At 41.4% G+C, this 19,359-nt stretch overlaps 1 protein-coding gene across 1 annotated transcript in view; it reads left to right on the forward strand.

The window, feature by feature from the left end:
* The window catches only part of prokr1b (prokineticin receptor 1b), a 43,970-nt gene extending 29,223 nt beyond the window's left edge, over positions 1-14,747 (forward strand). The window contains exons 2-3 of the mRNA XM_007247407.4: positions 6,673-7,316; positions 12,528-14,747. Coding sequence (XP_007247469.1) covers positions 6,856-7,316; positions 12,528-13,224 — 1,158 coding nt within the window. The 5' untranslated portion in view covers positions 6,673-6,855 and the 3' untranslated portion in view covers positions 13,225-14,747. The remainder of the gene's footprint in view (positions 1-6,672; positions 7,317-12,527) is intronic.
* The last annotated feature ends 4,612 nt before the right edge of the window (positions 14,748-19,359 follow it).

Below are 19,359 nucleotides of genomic sequence, written 5' to 3' on the forward strand. Positions count from 1 at the left end.
TGCTATTGAAGAAGCGCCTTTGTCTGCTGGACCACTCAGAGCCTGGACCTGGAGTATCTGTTTATCTGGTGCCAGCCCCCACAGTGGCACGCTCACCACCCTGATGACATCTGGGGCTCATAAAGACGAAGAGCTCCAGGTGAGGCATAAAGAGGACCAGTGAAGCCCTCACACTAGAGAGGGAGGAAGATTGGAGGAGAAGTATGGGTGAAACGTTTGTGAGGAAGTAGTTTAAAGGTTTTCCTTAGAAGCTGTTGGACTTGTAGTCATCCTTCTTTTAGTTATGTGGTTTGGTAACACGTTTCTGTAAAAAAAAAATAAAGCCACTATGTGTTGCTACTAATGTGCCTCTTTGTTGTCTCTGTGTTGTAGTGTCTTCTGGGTCATGATGGCCATGCTGCTTTCCCCAAGGGGCATGCCACAGGTTAAATGTTAACCCAGAGGCAGGCGTGGATCTGGACCTAGGGACACTGTATAAGGCAGGGTCATCAGTTCTTCAGTTCTGGTTCTGGTGCTCTCTGCCCTGCAAATCTATTGATTTCCCTTCTCCCAGCAAACCTGGATCTAAGCAGCAAGGCAGAAAATAGACAATGAATGCTCATGACCTTCAATCCTTTATGTGGCACTGCATTGAAAACCACCGTGTAATGAATATGACCACATGGGCTAAGGAACACTTGTCAGTAAACACAGTTTGTCGCTCCATCTACAAGAGTAAGGTAAAACTCTGCTATGCAAAGCAAAAACCAGATATCAACAACAACCAGAAACACAGCTGACTTCTCTGAGCCCAAGCTTATCTTCACTGGACTGACGCAAAGTAGAAAAGTGCTCTGTGGTCTGATGAGTCCACATTTAAAACTTCTTTCGAAATCATGGACGCTGTTTCCTCCAGACCAGGGGTGTCCAAACTGCGGCCCGTTTCCTTTTTTGGAGCGGCCCACGAGGTATTTTAGAAATAGAATGAAAGTTGGCCCGCTGTTAAGCAGGTTTTTATAATGTCAAATTCAAAGTTTGAACGCTAGGTGTCAGAAACGGGCAAAAGAGTCTAAAAGCGGCCAGAGCGGAAAAGGACTGTCCAGAGTGTTTTCAGTGTAAAGACTTAAAACCAGCATCTCTGATGGTATGGGTGTGTGTTGCACACCTGTGAAGGTACCTTTAATGCTGAAAGGTACATACTGGTTTTAAAACAACACATTCTGCTATCCATGCTGCCATGTGTTTTTCAGGAACATCTTGCTTATTTCAGTAAGACAACAACAAGCAACGTTCTACACGTGTTACAACAGTGTGGCTTCATAGTAAAAGAATGCGGGTACTAGACTGAACTGCCTGCAGTCCAGACCTGTCTCCTAATTACAGAAAATGAGTGGTGCATTCTAAAGCGCAAATTATGACACCAGAGTGTTGAGCAATTGACATTATACATCAAGTAAGCATACAAAGCTTCAACAATTAGTGTCCTCATTTCCCAAACTTTTATTAAGCGTTAAAAGATAATGTGATGTTTCTTTAACATGAAATATCTTGTCTTTGTAGTGTTCTCAATTGAATATAGGTTGAAAAAGATTTGCAAACCATTGTATTCTGCTTTCATTAATATTTTAGAGAGAGCTGCAGTGTGTTAAAGGGGTCATGAAACACTTCAAGTGTTTAGTATAAGTCACAAGATGTATTTGTACAAGCTTAACAGCTGTCAGTAAAACAGAATTAAAATAATAAGCAATCTAAATGTCATTTTTGAAGTAAGTGTAGTTCCATCTTGTCCCAGCGCTGAAAGTGACGTCACGAGGTCGATTCTCGAACGCCTAACTACCATAAACTGTTAGCCTTCAGTCGTTCTTCAATGGAAAATAAAAGCCAAACCAAAAATCAATGCAAAGAGGGACAATTTTGTGTTGCCCCTGCGTGTAGTAAAATTTAATTGGGTGAAGAATGAGAGAAAGATTCACTTTCACACCTCGCCTTTTATGTGGACAGCTGTTCTTCTGTGGTGGCTAGCGGTGCTGAAGTGCGAGAATCCTCCGGTTGTCCACAATGCTAGGGGTTAGTGGCGAGCACTTTCCAGACCAGGACTATGTGGAGGAGAGGTTTTTGAGTTGGGAGCATTAGTGCTGGACAAATAAGCTGAAGTCCGAGGCTTTTTTCCTCCATTTTTATTTATTCCTCTGACCAGCTGGGATGTACAGACCATCCGACTTGAGCTACTATAAAAGCAGCAGCTGTGAGCCGCAAGAAACGAGCCAAACGACACGCTCACCCAGCAGAGCAGCGAGAGAAAACGAAAGTCTAGATAAGCTGACAGATAAAAGATAATGTAGCTAGCGTTAGCTACTTATCTAGCTAACTTGCTAACACTAACTAGATGAAGCTAGCTACCCAGCAAGCCTTTTAACTTCTAAACTGAACGGTTTATCAACCAAACAGCGCCTTGGTGTTTTAATATCCACTTAAATGTACGTTTCATTCAGTCTTAATGAACTCTGGACTTTACATGTTAAGTAGCTAAATGTATATAAACAAGCTAGTTCACTGGATGGCAGTACCTGCTGTTGACGCGCTGCAGGGTTTTTGCACGGACTTCACTTAGAAAGAACAGAGTCACCTCTAAAACGTCTCACTCTTAGAAAAGCCTCTGAAAATTTCTGCTCAGGTTTATACAGGAAAGATTTCTGAGCAAATGTTAGGTCCATGTTAGCCAAGTTCAGCTTCATCTCCATCCATAATCTCCACAAACAACAAGCTCTTTTCCTTAACCCTGACCGCTAGCTATGTACCTGGCTCTTCAACCAACCAACTTCGTGACGTCACCAGTGCTGCACGGGCAAAATGGCGGCGCCCTAGCTCAAACGTAACAAACATAAATATATTATAATTTAGTGTGTAAACATTTTATATAAAAAATTCCCTCCCAAATAAATTCCATTATATTTAATCCCTTAGAAAACGTGTGCAAACTGAAATGTTTCATGTCCACTTTAAAGCAGGCAATCCTCTAAAATATTCTGAATAGGGGGTGACAGGGACAGGACTGAAAAACACTGCTATAAGTGATTAAACAGCAGCAACAAACCATGCACCCATTGCCATGTTCATTGTTCATGCCCACAGACCACTGGTAGACCAGCAGACTTTGCAATACCATGCCGCATATTGAGTCCAGCACCCCAGCCACCTTGGACCACTGGTAAAGGAAATTAATTACCCCTAAGTACTTTAAGCACTTCAATGGCAGCTCTTGGAAAATATTCTTTCTGGATCAATGCTACACATTTTTTCAAGAAGCATACAAAGCTCCTGCTGAAATATTCAGTAAATAGGATCCTTTCCACCTATAGGCAGAAGCTGAAATAACAGCCACCTACCATCACGGTAGGTTTGCTTGAGGATGTTCTGTGATTTGACCATTAGCACTGACGAATGCCCTTAGTCACCAGATGGTCCAGAAAGTTATTTTTTATATGTTTTAAACTGACCACCATTGTTTCTGTTTGACCACCAAGATTCATCTGTTCAAACAACTGGCACCAGTTGCTCTGACCCTGTATCATACACAAGTGCTTTGAAAGGCTGGTAAAGTAAGGGAACTCAGATCAACAGAGACACCACACGGGTGGTAAAGAAAGCACAATACTATGGCTCAACTTCAAAGGCCTAATGATGTTTGGTTTGAATCCCTGCACCCTCAGGATTTTCTAAACATTCTGACTGGCTGTATTGCATTCCGAAAGGAAACTGTACCACACTCGAGCAGAAAGCCATTCCCATTTGTTAAGGTGAATCCACAGTTTCCCAAGGGCCATAGTAAAACCTTGCATCTGCTGAGGAAAAACACTTCACTGTAGATTTAAGGTGTATTTAGGATCTTTCTCCTGCTGTGAAAGCCATCCTCTCTTTATATCTGAGTTTTTTTACAGACAGTGTGACAGAGCTTGCTAGTACTTATTGCCTCTTGTGCCTAAAGCATGATCGATCTTTTCATGAAATGTTGCCTCAGTACACAAGGCATCTTTCTAAAGTTCTATCTTTCTTTCTCAGGCTTGTTTAAATCAGTTTAATTTAGTGGAAAACACCTGATGCTGAATGTTGTGGTGAGGTTGCATGCTAGACACGGGTCAAAGCAGGATAGACTAGGTGATTAGTGGTCATAAAGTTTACCAATTCATCTGAACCACAGGATTAATTAGAAATGTCATTGAACCATTTCTGTCAACTTTCAGATGTACAATTTTATCTAAAAGCAATTTTACCAAAAGCCAGATTAAACAAAAAGACACTGCAGATTGTTCAAGAGTTTAGAGGTTTTATGCTGTAATTTTCATAATTAGAGGTTCTGATAAAGAGCATGCAGCTTGTGATTGAAGCATATTATTAGACATTGTGAAGGAACGGCACTTTTAGATTTGTAGATCAGGTGAACTTTGTAATTTGTAATTCATGTGGATGTCAGCTGACTGGCAATGTAATGCTGGTAAAATAGAGTTATATGCTTTCAGATTTTAGAAAAAGAAATAAATATATATATATACACACACCATATATATTATCAGTCTAAAGTTTGTACACACCTCTCCCAATTCAATGTGTTTTCTTTCTTTTATGATTTTTTATGTTGTAAATTTAATATTGAAAAAGTAAGTGAAATTATTTAGTAAACAAAAAAAAACAGAATATGTTTTATATTTTAGATTCTTCTAAGTAGCATATTTACCTTTGAGGACAGATCTGCACACTCTTGGATTCATGAGATAGAGTCACCTAAAATATTGAAGGGTCTTGAAGGAGTTCCTGGAGGTGCTGAACATAAAGATCTATTTTGATCTGGTCAGATCAGACCAAAGTTAAAGTTAAATGCAAAACGATGTGTAAACACATCATCCTCACTGTGTAACATGGTGGTGGCAGCATCATGCTGTGGGGATGCTTTTCTTCAGCAGTAACTGGGAAGCTGGTCAGAGTTGATGGAAGGTGGATGGAGACTGACTTTCCAGATATTATCAATGAAAATTGTGAAAAACCACATATGATTTTCTGTTTGCTTTTTTTACACTTACCTTTGAAAGATTTGCTTTTTCTTGGTAAAGGCTTTGAGACTTGGTGGTGATGCTACCTGTGCATACATCCACCTACTTTGCATTTGTTAGATAAGATTTAATTGGAAGTAAAATGTCAGGAGTTCATATAGTAATTCACCCTTTCTTTCCAGAATCGCTAAAAGGCATCATCTGATAAGGTTGCAGTGCCATTTATAGTGTCTATTCAAACAGTAAAATATATGTTGAACACTAAATTCCTGACTAAGCCACTTTCAGTGAATAACTGCTCATGGATGGTGAGTAAAGGTGGAGGAAACACCCAGTATGCAAATAGATGGTTGCAGGAGCCAATAGGAAAAGTGTTTTACATGTTATTATACAACAGTTAGTTCTGACCTCAAAATCTGATTGGTTGAGAAGTGTTCTAGCCTTACTGATATATGTGATAACATCTCACACTATCTCACACTAAACTTGTATCACTCCGCCGACGCGTTGCCGAGTAACGACGTATACACACAGGACACCCGCAGCAGCGTTAGCTTAGCACAGGTTAGCGCTCAGCCGCAGCACGCTCGCCCGCAGTCCGTAGCACTGGCTCTTCTTTAGCGGAAAAAAGGGAAAGAAAATCGCTCGGTTACTGCCGTCTGACAGCCAGAAAGCTTACCAGTCAGGCTAGGCTAAGCTAATGCTGAGCTAAAGCAAGCTACGCTAACCTAACCACAGTCCAGCCGGCTAGCTAAAACCAACACCACCCAGCAAAACAAGCAGAAATGCTCAAAAAATGTGCAGCGTTCACCTGAAGACGACTCCGCGGAGCAGGAGAGGAGAGTATTAGTGTTATTTCACGCTCCTAACGTTAACATCTTCACTTATTCCCAATACTGATTTCAAGCTACCTTTCGTGGTGTTAGTCTGTATGAACCATACACCGTTTTAGAGTTTAGTTTCAGTTCTGTTACAGGTTTTGTGGAACTACTTTTTGGCGGAAGGCACAGTCCATATTAAAGCATATTAAAACTGAATTTCTTAAAGTTCTTTGATTTATTTTCTTTATTAATTTTGTAAAAAAAAAAAACTGTTGTATAAAAGCAATAGAACACTCAAGGTCATGTGTTATCACGACCTCGCCTTCGGCTCGTCCCTACGACCGAATCACAGCCGTGATGTTATTCGTGACAACACACTCCCACTCGTGTTCTATGGCTTAAATGTCTCATAAATAGTTTGTGTTGGAGTTTGATTTAATCAGGTTAAGTGATCCCAAATGTCTGTAATATTTATGCAAAGTTTACTTGATTGATTCAATTAGTAGGGCAGTTAGGTTTTAAACATACAGCACCTTTAATTAGATAAAAGTCCTTGACTGGAAATTGTTTAACACCAGTAGTGCATAAACCAATAAATTACAAGGAATAACACAAAGTTGTAAGCACATAGGCTCTCCTCCCCATACACTTTTCCTTTCATAATAGTTACCATGAAAGAGCATAAATGTAAGACTGCCGAAAAGCATTTTGGTAATGGTTTAAATTTTATTAGGTGTCATTTTTCAGTATGTACTAAAATCAACAACCTTGTATGGATGATTTTTATCTATACTGTCTGTTACATTCATTTTGTCTTTATTTCACAGGTAAAACACATCTGCTAGCTGTTTTAGAAGGACGTTGAAAGGATTGACTCCGCCATGAAATCCCCACCAACTCGGCTGACCTGCGTTCAGATCACTGACTGTAAAACCTGACCAGACAAAGGATCAAGCACATCACGATCGCAGCAGCACTCAGGGATTTGTGTTTCAGTAATTATCACTGACATGGCGAACATCACACACTTGGCCACAGTGCTTGTGGATCCTCACATCCAAGAGCCAACAGAGGAGCCAGACCCATTCCTAGACATGTATGACATGGACTATGGGGTGCCAGCAGAGGAGATGCCCGACACCACGCAGGGACTGGCATATTTTGTGGCCACGATTGTTATCGGCGTGGTTCTGGTCTGCATCATGCTGGTGTGCGGCATCGGCAACTTCCTGTTCATAGCCACCCTGGCCCGGTATAAGAAACTACGGAACCTCACCAACCTCTTGATCTCAAACCTGGCCATTTCAGACTTCATCGTGGCTGTGGTGTGCTGCCCATTCCTGGTGGATTACTATGTAGTAAAACAGCTGTCCTGGGACCACGGCAAAGTTCTGTGCGCATGCGTGAACTACCTACGAACAGTATCCTTGTACGTGTCCACCAACGCCTTACTGGCCATCGCTGTAGACAGGTAGGTAAAATCGAATATCAGCACCTAGCCGGTCCAGGGTGATTGTGTTGGGGCAGACAGCCCTGAGGCTGGACTCACTATAATGTATTTAGAATGAAAAACAACTGCCACCTAAGCATGGCTGACATTTCCCCTGGACATGTCCCCAGCATCTGTACCCTGCTGTCCTCCAAACAGAATCCTGAAACGCTCAAAGCACACACTGAACTGAGATATTCAGAGCTTTATTCTGTTTTCTCAATCATTTATCCGACCCAGCAAGCGATGCAATGTCTGTCTTTGTGGGAGCGCATGCAAAGCATTTTACTGAGCTGTGCCAGGTAAAAAGCCAATTAGCCCCCACTGCCTTTAAAATAATGGAAATAAAAGAACTGACTGAAACACACTTTAGTGAGGGACATGAGGCTAAACATAAGCAATAGCAATCAGTTTAGCTTAAATCACGTTTAGAATTGCTTTTCAAAACGACAGGGAATTGCCTCTCTCAAGCTCTATCTGCAAGCCACTTTCACATTCAAAACAACACACACACAAACAAAAACACAGTGATAGATATGATAAAATAACTTTATACATTTATGAATTTAAAATGTGTTGGAAATTAAATTGAATAAGAAGTAATAATGCCCCAGAATTTTGTTTTTTTTTTCACCAAAACCAAACAAACAAATACAGTAATCACCAAATCCAGTATTTTGCCACATTTTTTTAGCATTAGCAGTATACATTAAATAAAACCAAAGTGTATTTTTTAAATATAATTCTTATTTCCCAATTTACAAGACCAATTACCCAACCCACTCATTAGGACTCCCCCTACCACTAGTGATGCCCCAACACACCAGGAGGGTAAAGACTAGCACATGCCTCCTTCACCACATGTAAAGTCAGCCACCGGCACTTTTTAAACTGCTGCTGATGCAGTATTGTATGCGAGTAGCATCACAGCGCACTCAGAGGAAAGGGCAGCGACTCGGTTCCAATACATCTGCTCACAGACAGACACCTTGTGCTGTGTGACATCACCCTTTGGAGTGATGTGGGAAAAAGCACCATCTACCCACCCAGAGAGAGAGCAAGGCCAATTGTGCTCTCTCGGGGCTCCGGTAAATGGCAAGCTACATAAACAGGATTCAAATCAGCCTGCTGGACCACTTGGAGTCCCCCAATTTTTTTTTTTTTTTTAAGAAAAGCAATTAAAAACTACAACTGGATTATTATATTTTTTATTATATTTAACACCCCATTAGACTTATCTAGAAGACCATATAGATTGCAGCATTATGTAGCTACATTACATGGATACAAAAAGGGATATAAAAGCAATTACAGTGATATTGGGATATAAAAGCAAGCACCTAGCCATGCAGGATGGAACGCTCTCAGGAGCTCAGTGAATTCAAGTTTGGCAAGTTTGTGATAGGATGCAGCACCTGTGCAACAAGTCCAATGGTGAAATTTCCTCACTAATAAATATTCCGCAGCCAGCGCTCAGGGCTGTTATAACACAGTGGAAGCGACTGGGAATGAAAGTAACTTGCTCTGTCAGCATAAAACATTAAAGCTGGGTCAGTGAGAGCTGAGGAGCATAGTGTGCAGAGGTCTCCAACTTTGATGCATTACATTACATTACATTACATTACATTTCATTTGGCAGACGCTTTTGTCCAAAGCGACTTACAATAATGAAGTACAAAAGTAATAGGAATTTAGATAACCCATTTTTAGATAGGGCTTAAAGGAGGTCGAAGGGAAATAAAGGGATAGAGAAGTGAAGGAGGGGAAGAAGGAAATGGGGTTAGAAGTAGTTAGTGTGTTAGAGGTGTTAGGAGAGTAAGTGCTCTTTGAAGAGCTCTGTCTTCAGGAGTTTATTAAAGATAGCGAGAGATTCTCCTGATCTGGTAGTGGAAGGTAGTTTGTTCCACCATTGGGGAACTCTGTATGAGAACAGTCTGGATTGCTTTGTGTGAGTGTTTGGCAAAGCGAGGCGACGTTCATTGGAGGAGCGCAGCGGCCGGGAGGTAGCGTAAGCCTTTAGGAGTGAGTGCAGGTAGGAAGGAGCCTGTTCTGTCATCACCTTGTAGGCGATTGTAAGAGTTTTGAATTTGATGCGAGCATTAACTGGTAACCAGTGGAGCTCAATGAGCAGCGGGGTGACATGTGCCCGTTTTGGTTGGTTGAAGACCAGACGTGCTGCTGCATTCTGGATCATTTGGAGTGGTTTTACTACGCAGGCCGGGAGGCCAGTTAGCAGGGCATTGCAGTAGTCGAGGCGTGAGATGACGACTGCTTGTACCAGGAGTTGGGTGGCCTGTTGCGTCAGAAACTGTCTAATTTTCCTGATGTTATAAAGCGCGAAGCGGCAGGATCGAGCAACCGAGGCCACATGGTGCAATGATTTAAAACACACAGCCAAAGGACAGTCACTCGCCTCACTCTGGCAATCAAGATTAATATTAAAAAAAGAACAATATTAAAACAAGTATTTGGCCCTTTACAGATTTCCTTTGTTTCTGCCATATGTAAAGATTAACCAACACATTTAAAATATCAGACAACGTTTGCACAGCCAGTGCAGTGCTATAAACTTCATTTCACTTCTCAAATATCATGTTCTTTTGCTACATGATATATTTAACTGACATTGCTGATCTGAACCACCAATGATTTATAAAGGAAATTATGAACATTATCAAGGGTGCACAAACTTTGAGTGTCACACTTTCTTATGTAAATGGGTTGTCAAAATCCTCTCTGTAAGAAATGGGGCAACCCTTAAAAAACTGATGTGTGCTGAAAATAAATAATTACTAGCAATGCTCTGTAGGGGGCTCTGCCAGTCTGTTATCATGTAAATTTCAGAAACTAATGCTGCTGGAATTTGGACATTGCATCTTTTTAAAGTGGGTCACAAGTTAGGTGTGAAACTGCAAAATGGAACTAAGTGTTAGGGGCAAGGGCTGAACTGAAACTGAGATTATAAAGTTGTAGTTGTGAACCCAGTTGTTCAGCATGGAGATACCAATGTTGTTGTGTTTTAAAAGTTTTTCTCTGCCTCTTAATCTGATTACAGTATGGCTACAGTTTCGCTGTGTGATAACAGTTTGTTTGAGCGTTCAATGTTGGTGAAAGTCATTGACCACAAATGACCAACTCCTGCTGTAATCAGGGTACTAGTATAAGCGTATGATAAACAGTCAGTGTTAGAAATTAAACTGTGGAGTCCATTTTAAAGTTCAAACAAACATTCATCTCACAGCAAAACGGTAGCCATACTGTAATCAGATTCCCAGGCTGCAGGTTATCTACCTTGAGCAAAACCAAAAAGCTCTATAAAAATATCTCTTCCAATTTTGTCTAGCTTTTGAATGCCTGATCTTTTTATACTGATAAAAGGCACTTGCTTTCTCAAAACACATCACATAATTTTAAACCTTAAAAATCAGGGACACTTATAATCCTTTTAAATCTCTATTCCTAACACTCCAAAAATATAGTGTTTTTCTTGGCTTTTTAGTGAAATTTTTACACCCCCCATGGTCTCGGTTAGGTAGTTGCAGTTACACGACTCTGGGGTTACCAAGGCCTAGATAAAATCTCAATAACAGGATATCTGTAACGCTGTGTGAAGGACGGACGAGGAGAGCGGACGCACATGCAAGTACTATTTATTAAAGCACAGAAAACAAAGCACAAACCAAACAGAAACTCAGAGAAATGAAACCAAATAACAGACGGGATTAACACAGCTGTCACAGACGTATAAACGCACAAGAACCGACAACAAACACTAACGACAGAGACGCTTAAATGCACACACAAGGCGGGAAAGAGAATAGGTAACACCTGGGGACTGACTAATGAGAGGCGGAGCTACAAATGGACAAAGGTGAGTGGAAAAACACCAGGGAAGAAACACAGAGAAGCCGGGTCACGTGAGAATAACACAGACATGAGAATAGACAGAAAACAGGCAAAAGATGTGACAATATCGAGAAGACACAGTGAGTTTGAGTGTGTTTAGCTTGAGTTCTCAGATTAATCTCCTTTTTCTTTATTCAACAACATAAAAAACTCCACTTTCCACTTTCAAATAACTTTGGTCTCTTTTCTCTTTTTTTCTTCATTTTCAGTTTAACTAAAAAATTGCATTATTTCTAATTTTCACATAACCAAAAACGTTGTGTCACGATACGTCTCTAGTATACATTACCTTTAACCTTTTATCAGAGCACTTTGTCAATAACACTGTTTCTACAAAATATATATGTATATGAATATAAAAATATTACTCTATATTAATACATTTACATATGCATATATATATATATATATATATATATATATATATACCAATACTCACAGATGTTCTACATCAGCACACTCTATTACCAGTTACTTATATTACCAAAATACCATTAACTTGTATTGAGCACAGGAATGCTCTAAGTAAAACCCAAAACTATTACCAACTGTAGCTTATTAAATTGTATAAACCCATTATTTGGTTGGCAGAGGCTCTAGCTTCACTTAACAAGGCCAAACAGGCTCTTTATAGAGAATAGAGTTAAACTGCAGTTTTTGGAAACACTTATTTAGCTCACCTCGACTTAGTATACTTCTATATTTACATATATTTAATTAACTCAATTATTTATGTAGGTAGTACCGCTTAATACACATGCGTAATGGTGGTGGTAAGGCCTGTAGTAGCTGAAATGAGGTAACTATGCTAGAGGGGAGGTAATAGTGTTGCAATAGTGTCGGCCAGGTAGCGTAGTTAGCAGACATAGCAGCAGTAGCGACATACGGGCACAGTTACCGAGCAGAGAAATCTAATACTAGAGCAAGAATACATGAGAGATAGTGAGAGGCAGAAACACAGGCACAGAGCGAAGATAACTAATGCTAGAGCAAGAGGAATAATAGTGGAGGGTGTCACAAAATACACCAGTATACTTCAAATTACATATCCTAGCCAAGTACTTAGTTTATTTATTTCTTTATTTTATTTTATCCCATCATCTCCATTCACCCTCATTGGCTGAAGACTTGTTCGCAGCTCCCTCTAGTGTTTAGCAGTTCTTTTATAATATAACATGGAAACAGGAAGTGGGCTCTCTATAACCCAGCTCTGGTAGTATTCTCTGCTGGCAGATATTTCCAGCAGTACGTAATAAATCATGTAACTCTCTTTTTTTTTGTTTTTAGGTACATGGCAATCGTCCACCCATTAAGGCCCAGGATGAAACACCAGACTGCGTACTGTCTGATTACTGGAGTGTGGATTGTTCCGGTTCTAATATCAATACCCTCTGCCTACTTCACCTCTGCAACCAAGGTGCCCCACAGTGCCAACCGCAGCAAGACCTTCTGCGCTCAGATCTGGACAGTGGACCAGCAGCTCTACTACCGGTCGTACTTTCTCTTCATCTTCGCTGTTGAGTTCCTAGGCCCCGTCTTCACCATGGCCCTCTGCTACATCCGCATCTCCAAGGAGTTGTGGTTCAAGAACGTGCCCGGCTTCCAGACAGAGCAGATCCGGAAGCGTCTGCGCTGTCGTAGGAAGACGGTCATGGTGCTCATCGGAATCCTCACAGCGTACATCCTGTGCTGGGCTCCGTACTACGGCTACACCATCCTACGCGACTTCCACCCGACCCTCATCTCCAGGGAGAAGAACTCTCTGGTGGCCTTCTACATCATCGAGTGCATAGCCATGAGCAACAGCATGATCAACACTTTCTGTTTCGTCAGCGTGAAGAACAACACGGTTAAGTACTTTAAGCGGATTGTGCTGCTCCGCTGGAAGTCCACCTACACCTCCAGGAAAACCGTGGAGGAGACAGAGGTGAGGACACTGTCCCTGCCTGTGACGGAGGAGATTGACTGTATACGGCTGAGGTGAAGAAGCTACTGGAAGGTTAACAGTGGTTTTTATTCCACTCTTCATCACAACAATGTCCAGGAGTCCTGATACTCGTGCTGTAGGATTGGACTTGCATGACACAGATACTGATCATATTTTGATCAAGTATCAAGGAGGCCGTCTATAAACTGGAATAAGCTACCCTAACTTTGTTTAAATGAGAAATTTCTACAGAAGTTTTGATGTTTGACTCAAATTAGCGGGGTTTTTTTTGGCTGTGATTCAGCAAAATTAACTTTTGTTTCCACTGAATGTACAAGATAGCATCCTTTAACTTAACAGTTAATAGTTTCCAGTTCAGTGCAGAGTATTAAGCTTTTCTCTTGAGAAGGTGAAAGCATTGTTGTATAATTATTATTGTATAATGTTGTGTATATTGTTAAACAGTTGTTTTTTTATGTTTCAGTGAAAAAGTGCAATATTCATGTTCACAGTATTTTATGTATGTCATTATTTATCTCAATAGTTTTTGTTTTGTTTGTTCTTGCTGCTAGTTCTCAAAATACACGTAAGCAGATTCTCAAGAATTTGATGACACTATTATTATAAATGAAGCAAAAACTGGGGAGAATTATTCAGGAATCTATATTTTCTTTGAGAAAATAGCTACGTTCACATTACAATCCACATTGCTCAAATCAGGTTTTTTGCTCAGATCAGATTTGTCTGTCTTGATGGTTCACATTCACAAATGTAAGTGATCTGTATCTATGTAATGTGAACGAATCTGAATCCCTGAAAACGTCTCACATGAGCACACTGATACATGTATAAATGTCTCCTTTTTCACCAACAACAAAAACGTCATATTTGAGAGACGACTCGTAGCTTTACAAAGGGAATTGGATGTGTTAGCAGCTCATATGTGGAGCATTTTTTGCTGAAGTGGAAAAACAGCTGGTGTGAAGTTCATGCTCAGGTCGAGGAGGTGAAAAAAGACCAGGCGGTTTGCTTTTGCTGTTTTTGCAGCTATAGCTGCACAGCTGCACCAAGAGATATGTCAGAACAAGAGAGAAGCACGTAGCGCAGCGTAAAAGCAAAAAGATGCAATTCAGATTTGACCGTTCACATTCATGTCACTAATTCACGGATCGGTTATGTATCTGATTTAAGATCACATACGAAAGTGACTCAAATCTGATTTGAAAAAATCAGATTTGGTACATTCACACAGCCATGAAAAATCAGATCTGATCCACACTGTGCGAAAAATCAGATGTGAGTCAATTCAGCCTGGTAATGTGAGCGTAGCTTATGACCAGTGGACCAATGTGGCATTTTTCTTATTATATGGAGAATTGTAATTGTTATTGTGTATTATCTGTTATGTGTGCATGAAGTTTGCCCAAATAAATTTAACGTAAGATTTTTTTTGTAGTATGAAACACTGTTGGACCCTGAGCACCACTGGATCTTCAAACATTTCAGCATCCCAAAACACATCAACAGTGGTTGTGAAATGGATCACTCTCTCTCTCTCACAGAAACACACACACACACCCTCTCTCTTTCTCTCTCACACACACACACACACAGTGAGTGAGTCTGAGTGGGTGTGAAAGAGTGTGAGTGAGTCTCAGTAAGTGTGTGAGTCTGAGTCAGTGTGTGAGTGAGTCTGAGTGAATGTGAGTCTGAGTCAGTGTGTGAGTGAGTCTGAGTGAATGTGTGAGTCTGAGTGAGTGTGTGAGTGAGTCTGAATGAGTGTGAGTGTGTGAGTCTGAGTGAGTAAGTCTGAGTGTGTGAGTGTATGAGTCTGGGTGAGTGTGAATGAGTAAGTCTGAATGTGTGAGTGAGTCTGAGTGAGTAAGTTTGTGAGTAAGTCTGTGTGAGTGTGTAAGTGTGATTGAGTGAATCTGAGTGAGTGTGTGAGCCTGAGTGAGTAAATTTAAGTGAGTAAATGTAAGAGTGAGTAGGTCTGAGTGTGAGTGTAAGTATGTGGTTGAGTGGAGCTGGTCAGTGGTTGGGTGCAGCTGGTCAGTGATTAGAGTGGAGCTGGTCAGTGGTTTGAGTGGAGCTGGTCAGTGGTTTGAGTGGAGCTGGTCAGGCAGGCCGGGTCAGTGATTGGAGTGGAGCTGGTGAGTGGTTTGAGTGGAGCTGGTCAGTGATTGGAGTGGAGCTGGTCAGGCAGGCCGGGTCAGTGATTGGAGTGGAGCTGGTCAGTGGTTTGAGTGGAGCTGGTCAGTGGTTGGATTGAAGCTGGTCAGTGGTTAGAGTGGAGCTGGTCAGTGGTTGGAGTTGAGCTGGTCAGTGGTTGGATTGAAGCTGAGCAGTGGTTGGAGTGGAGCTGGTCAGTGATTGGAGTGGAGCTAGTCTGACGGGCCGAGTCAGGGGTTATAGTGAAGCTGGATTGACAGGCCGGGTCAGTGGTTATAGTGGAGCTGGTCTGACAGGCCAGGTCAGTGGATATAGTGGAGCTGGTCTGACAGGCCGGGTCAGTGGTTATAGTGGAGTTGGTCTGACAGGCCAGGTCAGTGGATATAGTGGAGCTGTTCTGACAGGCCGGGTCAGTGGTTATAGTGGATTTGGTCTGACGGGCCGCGTCAGTGGTTATAGTGGAGTTGGTCTGACGGGCCGGGTCAGTGGTTATAGTGGATTTGGTCTGACGGGCCGAGTCAGTGGTTATAGTGGATTTGGTCTGACAGGCCGGGTCAGTGGTTATAGTGGAGTTGGTCTGACGGGCCGAGTCAGTGGTTATAGTGGATTTGGTCTGACGGGCCGGGTCAGTGGTTATAGTGGAGTTGGTCTGACGGGCCAGGTCAGTGGTTATAGTGGAGTTGGTCTGACGGGCCGAGTCAGTGGTTATAGTGGATTTGGTCTGATGGGCCGGGTCAGTGGTTATAGTGGAGTTGGTCTGACGGGCCAGGTCAGTGGTTATAGTGGAGTTGGTCTGACAGGCCGGGTCAGTGGTTATAGTGGATTTGGTCTGACAGGCCGGGTCAGTGGTTATAGTGGAGTTGGTCTGACGGGCCGAGTCAGTGGTTATAGTGGATTTGGTCTGACGGGCCGGGTCAGTGGTTATAGTGGAGTTGGTCTGACGGGCCAGGTCAGTGGTTATAGTGGAGTTGGTCTGACGGGCCGAGTCAGTGGTTATAGTGGATTTGGTCTGACGGGCCGGGTCAGTGGTTATAGTGGAGTTGGTCTGACGGGCCAGGTCAGTGGTTATAGTGGAGTTGGTCTGACGGGCCGAGTCAGTGGTTATACAACCCCTGGCAAAAAGTATGGAATCACCAGTCTTGGATGAGCACTCCTTCAGATATTTCATTCTGTAAAACAAACTCTGATCAAAAACATGATACAATAATAAGGTCATTCCAAAGTGCAACTTGTTGGCTTTCAGGAACACTCAAAGAAATGAAGAAAAAACATTGTGGAAGTCAGTGAATGTTACTTTTATTGACCAACCACAGGGAAAAAAATATGGAATCACTCAATTCTGAGGAAAAAAGTATGGAATCATGAAAAACAGATAAACAAAAGATGATTCAAAATACATCACTAGTATTTAGTTGCACCACCTTTGGCTTTTATAACGGCTTTCAGTCTCTGAGGCATGGACTTGATGAGTGACAAACAGTATTCTGCATCAATTTGGTGCCAACTCTCTTTGATAGCAGTTGCCAGATCAGCTTTGCAGGTCGGAGCCTTCTTGTGGACCATTTTTTTCAATTTCCACAACAGGTTTTCAATTGGGTTGAGATCTGGACTATTTGCAGGCCATGACATCGACTGAATGTGTCTTTCTCCAAGGAATGCCTTCACTGTTTTTGCCCTATGGCACGATGCATTGTCATCTTGGAAAATTATTTCATTATCTCCAAACATCTGTTCAATGAGGGATGAGAAAACTGTCCAAAATGTCAATGTAAACTTGTGCATTGATAGAAGAATTAACCACAGTCATCTCCCCAGTGCCTTTGCCTGACATGCAGCCCCATATCATCAAGGACTGTGGAAATTTGGTTGTTTTCTTCAGGCAGGCCTCTTCATAAATCTCACTGGAACGGCACCAAACAAAAGTTCCAGCATCATCACCTTGTCCAATGCAGATTCTTGACTCATCACTGAAGATAACTTTCATCCAGTCATCCACAGTCCATGATTGCCTCTCCTTAGCCCACTGCAGTCTTGTTCTTTTATGTTTAGGTGTCAATGATGGTTTTCTTTTAGCTTTCCTGTATTGAAATCCCATTTCCTTTAGGCGATTTCTTACGGTTCGGTCACATACATTGGCTCCAGCTTCTTCCCATTTATGCTTCATCTGTTTAGTTGTACTTTTTCGGTTTTCAAGACAAATGGCCTTAAGTTGCTTGTCTTGACGCTTTGATGTCTTTCTCGGTCTACCAGTACGCTTGGCTTTAATAACCATTCCATGCTGTTTGTATTTGGTCCATATCTTGGATACAGCTGACTGTGAACAGCCCACATCTTTAGCAACCATGCGTGAAGAGTTACCTTCTTCAAGAAGTTTCACAATCCTCTCTTTTGTTTCAAGAGACATTTCTCTTGTTGGAGCCATGGTTCTTGCCACTCTAATTCGTCCAGCAGCCCTCCAAGGTGTCATGACTGCAGGTGTTTTAAACTGCAGACTAACGAGCAGATCTAATCTGAGGCAGGTGTCCATTTAGGGAAAGGAAATTGACTGGGTGTGTCCTTATTTTCTACCTTCAATTTGAGTGATTCCATACTTTTTTCCTCAGAATTGAGTGATTCCATATTTTTTCCCCTGTGGTTGGTCAATAAAAGTAACATTCACTGACTTCCACAATGTTTTTTCTTAATTTCTTTGAGTGTTCCTGAAAGCCAACAAGTTGCACTTTGGAATGACCTTATTATTGTATCATGGTTTTGATCAGAGTTTGTTTTACAGAATGAAATGTCTGAAGGAGTGCTCATCCAAGACTGGTGATTCCATACTTTTTGCCAGGGGTTGTAGTGGATTTGGTCTGACGGGCCGGGTCAGTGGTTATAGTGGAGTTGGTCTGACGGGCCAGGTCAGTGGTTATAGTGGAGTTGGTCTGACGGGCCGGGTCAGTGGTTATAGTGAAGCTGGTCAGGTGGGCTTTGTCAGTGTTTGAAGGAACCTGCAATTAAATAGCCACCTCTTGTAAATTAACTGTGGCAAATATCTATTATTACAATGTTTTAAATGTCATGTTGTGTTTTTCCAAATGTTTATGATTTAATCATGTTGTTTTGAAAGACCATTAATGAATGGAAATATATAAATAATATAGCATATATTAAACTTTGAAAAAACCCTAGGTGGACTTCTTTTATTATTAATCTTTTTTTTTTTTACTAAAATAACCTTAAACAACAATGCTGAAATATGTTGGTAAACAATTAACCTTTTCATAATTTTTACAAACTCTGACATTTCCTCCCCTGAAACTCAGTGTCTCTGAATGTCTCTGGCAGATTCGTTCAGATTTCATTAATTTGCAAATTCTCATTTAGAGTTTGTGGGCTAATTGAATTTGGAACTCATTATACTGTGCTTTACTTGAGGCGACTGTGTGAGTCTCATGATTTACTTTTATTAAGGACTGTTCTTATTGCTCCCATTCATCTTCCATGGTGACCTTTTGTGATCTGTTGATAATTAACACAGTAAAAAAGCTGGAGTACAGAAGCTACAAAGCTGTTGTTTAGTGATGAGTGTTACAGACTGTAAGGAAATTGTATTGTTATATTTAGGCTGATAAGTCTAGGTGTTTTGTCTACTTGAAGCAGAATCTCAGAGTTCATCCAGAATGTTCTGATACTGCACTTTTCACCTGGAAGCGGGCAGAGGAATGGAGCAAAGGAGAAACAGGAGGAACGGAGATGTTGAGCTAGAGGAAGAGAGGAGCAGGAGGAATGGAGGAGAGGTGGAGAATGAGAAATGGAGAAGCAGAAAGAATGATGAAGATGTGGAGAAAGTGAAGGAGCTGGATGAGTGGGAAAAGGAGGAGTTAATCCAGAAACTACTGCTACTGCACTTCTCCTCTGGTAGAGGGCAGAGGAATGTAGCAAAAGCGAAGCAGGAGGAACGAAAAGGTGGAGTGGGTGGAAATAACAAACAGAAAATAAATATATAAAATATTTATTGTATTCATTTTATCACAAAATAAA

Source organism: Astyanax mexicanus, chromosome 7 (genome assembly GCF_023375975.1).
Source record: "Astyanax mexicanus isolate ESR-SI-001 chromosome 7, AstMex3_surface, whole genome shotgun sequence".
Taxonomy (NCBI): domain Eukaryota; kingdom Metazoa; phylum Chordata; class Actinopteri; order Characiformes; family Acestrorhamphidae; genus Astyanax; species Astyanax mexicanus.